Here is a 6,000-nt window from a genome sequence, read left to right on the forward strand (position 1 = left end):
ATCCTCAGCACCACATACAAAAACAAAGATGTTGTGTCCGCTGAAAACTAAAAAATAAATATTAAAATTCTCTCTCTCTCTCTCTCTCTCTCTCTCTCTAAAAAAAAAAAAAAAATGGCTGCGAGTTCTCTTCCCATCAAGAGGGGGTACCTGCACCCCTTCTTATTAAATGTGGGCTGGCCTATGACTGATTTAATCAACTTAGTACAGAAAAAGTGATGCTAAACTGCTTCTGGGCTTTTACTTCAAGAAGGCTGGCAGCTCTCTCCTTCCTTGTAGCCCTCAGCTATCATGTAAGAAGTTCACTGCCAGGCTGGAGAGACCAACAGGAGAGATTTCAGACTATGTCGAAGGGTAGAGGAGCCTGTGGTCCCCCTTATAGCCAAGGAGCCAACCGTGTGGATGAAACCATCTTGAAAACATCCCAACTAGATCAGCCACCAACTGAAACAACCAAGTAATCCTAGTCAATGCCTCTTATGAAAATTATACTGCCAAAACCTGCCAAGTCTCTGACCTATAAAATTGTGGGACATAATCAATTGATTGTTTTTTTAAGTCACTAAGTGTGGAGTAGTTTGTTTCTCAGTAGTTAAAAAAAAAATAGAGAGACTCTTCTGTAAGAAATAGAGGACTTAGAGCAATTTTCATGAAGCTGGTGCTATGGTTTGAATGTGTCCCCTCCAAAATGCAGGAGTTGCCAAGGCAATGATACTAAGAGGTGGGGCCACTAACAAGTGGTAAGGCCTCCAGGGCTCCTCCCCTGTGAATGGGATTAGGGGCCCTTATGCAGGTGGACCCCTCCTGCCTTCTTCCCTGTGAGGATGCAGCAAGACTTAAACAAATATGTCACTCTGTCCTCTCCATGGTTTAGACTTTCACGTGTCCCAAATTAGAATATGATCAATCTCCAGAGAACATTTCCCAAGACCTTAGAGGTCACTAAATTCTAAAATCTTTTTAATCACAGAATTCAGTACAGTGTTTAGTAGTCATTTTCTTAAGGAACAATTTATCTGAGCACACATTGTCTCAATCACTGATACACATTTGACAGTATGCAAGGAAATGTGATAGGAATCAAGTCATAGATATTTCAGCAGCAAAGCCAAGATAAAAACCTGGTACTCTGGTTTTCCTACCATGCTCTTACTCAATGTCTACACTAGCAACAACAAGCAAATCATAAACATAAGTCTATTTGTGGGATTTTATAGCTCACTGCTTTTCCTAGCACCAGTTAATGGCTCTTAACTGATGATATGTAAACACAAAGTAATTTTAAGGGTGGAGACTCATAATGATCTTGGCAAAATGCAACATCTTTACTAGTATATCATAAAACTGAATCCTTTAAATACATTGATAAGAAACTGGAATGGGGAAAAAGAAACTATAAGCCAAATAAAAAATTGATAAGTAGCTAGAAAGTGTTTACTACAAAAGATAATAAAGTTTCTGAGCAAGAAAATATGTTAACCTTACCTCTCAAATATCATGGTAATAAATATTACCATTATTGTCTATGGAAAATGCTTAATTGCAAAATGCTTTCAGCATTTTGTAATGGTTACTTAGGGCACACAGGTTTATTGTAAGCATGTAAACCTGGACTCCCATGTTTTCACAATACATTCTAAACTTAAAAAATCAAAGTGCTTAAAATTATTATCTACCATCTCCTTCCTGAGATAGGTATCTGGCATTCAGCTAAATGTTTCTGCTTTCTTCCATCAATGCAATCTTTTAACTCAGAGTTCTGAAATTAGAGATGAAAGATCAAGGATGAGGAAAGTGATTGGCACTTTCAAAACTAATAGATTTAAAATCATTGTAGAAACCTGTGTCTAAAATCTTCATGGGTGTGTGTTCTAAGTGAAGTTATAGAGGCCTAGAAAAGGATAAAGAGAACCTTAGAGGACAAAACAAAGTATTTGAACTTGACCCAGTATGCAGAATGAACTTCTATAAGTACAGGAGTTTTGGGTAGAAATGCAATCAAAGTAGAATGTTAAAGAGAACAGTTTTAATCATGTTTAATCAAAATGGAATAAATGAAATGGAATTCAGAGAGATGCTAGGAGGCTACTGGAATACGATGATCTAATAATGTGTTGAGAATGAAAATGAAGTACTTATTCTGGAAAATATTATTGAAGGGCCGTTTTGAAATACTGGTCAGAGGGATAACATAAGTCTATTTGTGGGATTTTACAGCTCACTGCTTTTCCTAACACCAGTTAGCAATTGAAGGGAAGAGCTAAGCAAAAGTTCTGCTGATTCTGACTCAAAGACCAGAAGCATAACAGAACTACTAACAGAACCCTTACAGTAGAAAAGGAAAACCAAATAATGAATTCAGGTGTGATAGGAAGGCATCCAGTGATAATGCCCTCTAACCAGCTGCCAGCCCAGAGCTAAAGATCAGGACTAGATCTAGATAACTGGATGAGCTTTTCTTCTGAGACACATGAAAAGGACCCCTGGAGTGCATTCACACACATACACACACACACAAATGAGTGCTTGCCAAGCACGTGTGAGGCATTGGGTTCAATCCTCAGCACCACATAAAAATAAACAAATAAAATAAAGACATGCTGTCCACTACAACTACAAGAATTCAAAAAAAAATGAAGAAGAAGGTAGGCTGCAAAACACCAAGTGTTTAAATATGGGGGGAAGTATCGTGATTTTTGACTGAGGTCTCATTCCTCACTGTCTTCACTCACTCACCTTTACCTGAGATAAATAAGATGACTATTTTGATGTGTTTACCTCTCATATCATACCCCCCTCTACCTCACCCCATTCTCCCAAGAAGATTAATCCACCAGTGGAGGTTTATCCTCTAATAGGAAAGAAAAAATATCTTTTAATATAAAAGCCCCTTAGAGAAACCAAAAAAGTAACTCCCTAGAACTTCACAGATTACTGCAGTCCACTAAGAATGGGATGGCTATGGAGATGAGTGTGGGAGTGCCATACAGATCCATTCTGTATCTGATACACATCTGACACATCATATCAGTGGACTTCATTCAAAAGGCTGCACTTGGTTTTCATTCAGATATCATTTTTATTCTCAAAGTAAAAAGCAACTGACAGGGAGTGTGCCAAGTTTATTATGATAATCAGGTGCCCTTCAGTCAGTGATCAAGAAATACTAACATAAATGCCCACGTGCTGCATTATCTTTGCCCTTGTATTAATTGCCTTCTTCCTTCCAAAGCATAGCTCTTGAAACCTTTGTCCTTATTTTAAATCATGTTTAGTGTAAGTGTACTTTTATTATAGACTCAATAACACTTTGGAATTCAGAAAGAAGGGAAATAGAGGGCAAGAACAAATGCAGTGACGGAATCAAAGAGAACTAATCATCAGTACTCTTGCCAGATGAAATGTAAATGTATTTCTAGTAAGTTTCAAATCTCACAAGTGACATTCTTATCTAAAATCTTATTTGTTGTTTTTCTGAAATTCAAATTTAACTGAGCAACATGTACATTTATTTGAATCTGGCAATCCAAGGGAATTTTCCAGCTCTTCCTCTCCTGAAGCTATAAAGTCACACAAACATGAATATAGAGTTAATATACCTGAGACTCTGAGACAAGCCACAAAAAGTTCAAAAAAAAACCATTCAGTGGTATATATTCTTAAATTTAAAAATCCAAGAGTCAAACCTTTGTTGGTGGCTGGTCAGGGATGCAGTTTATCCGTTCAGATTCAGTTACCACTGGGCATTCAGTAGAATTAGGAGTGATACTTGTGGTCCCAGGATCTGGGGCTATCCCAAAAGCAAACATAAAATGACCATCACACAGACATAGCAGTATCACAAACATTCAAGCATTCAAAGGCCTCGTTGTTCCCAATACTTGCAATCGTATTCATTCCACTACTGACTGGACTTACTCTGGTATCCTCAACAGTTATGCATTTTCACATTATAAAACTTTCCTTTGTTCTTGCTGACTCTATTTACCTCTACTATGCTGGCATCATCTTCTTCTACCCTTCTGCCCCTCCCCTACAAGAGAGTATATGCAAAACAAAGAACTACACCATTAGATCTGAAGTTCATAAAAGTAGGAACCAACTTCCCTTTAGTCTAAGGGTCAGCAAACTATAGCCTGCAGACCAAATCAGGTTTTTTGAATGAAGTATTGCTGAAACTGTCACACTCATTTGTTTATAGCTGCTTTTAGGCTACAATGGCAGCACTGAGTAATAATGATAGAGATGGCATGGCCCACAAAATCTAAAATATTTACTATCTGGTCCTTTACAGGAAAGTCTGCTCTATTCCTATCCCCAGTAGCTGGTACACACTGAACATGTTCAGTTCCATGATAATCGTCCACCTCAATTCAGAGAACACATCTGAGCAATGCCAGTCTCCTGTAAATACAAAGTATTGTATGGGAAAAAAAAATGTAAGGGGAATCCACCAATCTAGAAACTGGCAGCTAGAACCTATGTCAGGGCTGAAACCTTTGATCTCACATTAAAAGACAGGTAATAGAAAAGACACTTTTATTGCATTCTAAAATAAAGAAATTAGCTTTCTTTGAGGCAATCTGCAATAAATTAATAATGACATTAAGACACAACAATGCTGTTTTTCATTGTTTTCTTTTCACTAGGATCTCCAATTCAAATGTGGTGGATTAAATGAACTCCATATTTGAACCAATTTTGGCATAAGGGTTTTAGTTACACTTTCAGATTCATAGAATTAAACAAACTCTATCCAGTCTAGTATTCCATGAAAAGTAGAAATTTCTATAGCTGGGGGTGAGGCAGGAGACAGAGAAGGTTTTCCTCTAGCCACGGGTTGACCTTCATTGCCTGATTGCCCTAAGAAGTTGCTCCTAGATAAACAAGATGGGAAATCCTGGATAGTTCAGCACAATCCAGACCATCTTTGGGGATATAATAATGTAATGAGCTTTTATTAAGATGACTTGGGCAGAATTTTTTAAGGAACCAAACAGTCATAAAATATTTTGATTACATACTTATTTGATCCCCTTTCACACAGTATATTATTCACTATCACTAATAGAATCAGAATTCTTCAAAAAAATTCAGCAAATATATTTTAAGTGTCAGTTGTGAAATTTAACCCAGTGCACTAATTAAATTGGGAAATTAAGGTTTCAGAACTTAAGCCTGTAAGGAAAAGCTATTGAGCTTCCACAGTATTAGCTAGATGTTCCCCCAAACACATACCACACCTGCACACATGTATGTATACACACACACTCTCACACCAATGAATACAAATGCACTGCTTCCCTACCATTGATGATGGTTTTACTTTGATAAGAGAAATAAATGGAGGGAAAGCCCAGAGTTACTTGTTACCTTTTGATTCCGTAGAACCTGTTGCTAAAAGCACAATTAAAACAACAGCGATGATGAACACTGCGAGTAGAAGAACACTAAGGATAATCTCCAAAGTAGTGAATTTTTTCAATTTATTTCTTGCCATCTATAAAAGGAATGAAAATAATTTTAGATTTAGTAATTTTATAATTATAATTTTATCATGTAATTTATAAATTTATAATTTTAGATTTAACAAATTTAGATTTGTATACATACCTAGCAGCTTGTTAATGGAAAATCTCAAATGTATATAATGAATAATATAACAAAACTCCAAGTACCCATCAACTAAATTTTAAAAATCATCAATTCATAATCAGTCTCATTTTGTCTTTATTCCTACTTACTTGCCTCCCTAATTCTAGATTATTTTGAAGAAAATCCTAGATTTCAGAAATTTTATCTGAAAATATTTCAATATTTAAAAGATAAGAACTTTTATAAGACAAGTAAAATACTATGATCACACCTAAAACGTTTTTGCAATATTTTGCAAGAATTCCTTAATGTCATCAAATATATAGTCAATTTTGAAATTCACCTCATTGTCTGATAAACTGTTAAGGTCTGCTCGTTTTATCCTCATAAAGATACAAGTAAGAT

The 6,000-nt window shown here is 36.1% G+C and overlaps 1 protein-coding gene across 1 annotated transcript in view; it reads right to left on the minus strand.

The window, feature by feature from the left end:
• Mgam (maltase-glucoamylase) overlaps nt 1-5,500 on the minus strand; it is a 208,646-nt gene extending 203,146 nt beyond the window's left edge. The window contains exons 1-2 of the mRNA XM_071611523.1: nt 5,374-5,500; nt 3,687-3,790 (exon numbers count right to left, since the gene is read on the minus strand). Coding sequence (XP_071467624.1) covers nt 3,687-3,790; nt 5,374-5,500 — 231 coding nt within the window. The remainder of the gene's footprint in view (nt 1-3,686; nt 3,791-5,373) is intronic.
• Nucleotides 5,501-6,000: the final 500 nt, after the last annotated feature.

Source organism: Marmota flaviventris, chromosome 1, assembly GCF_047511675.1.
Source record: "Marmota flaviventris isolate mMarFla1 chromosome 1, mMarFla1.hap1, whole genome shotgun sequence".
Lineage (NCBI taxonomy): Eukaryota > Metazoa > Chordata > Mammalia > Rodentia > Sciuridae > Marmota > Marmota flaviventris.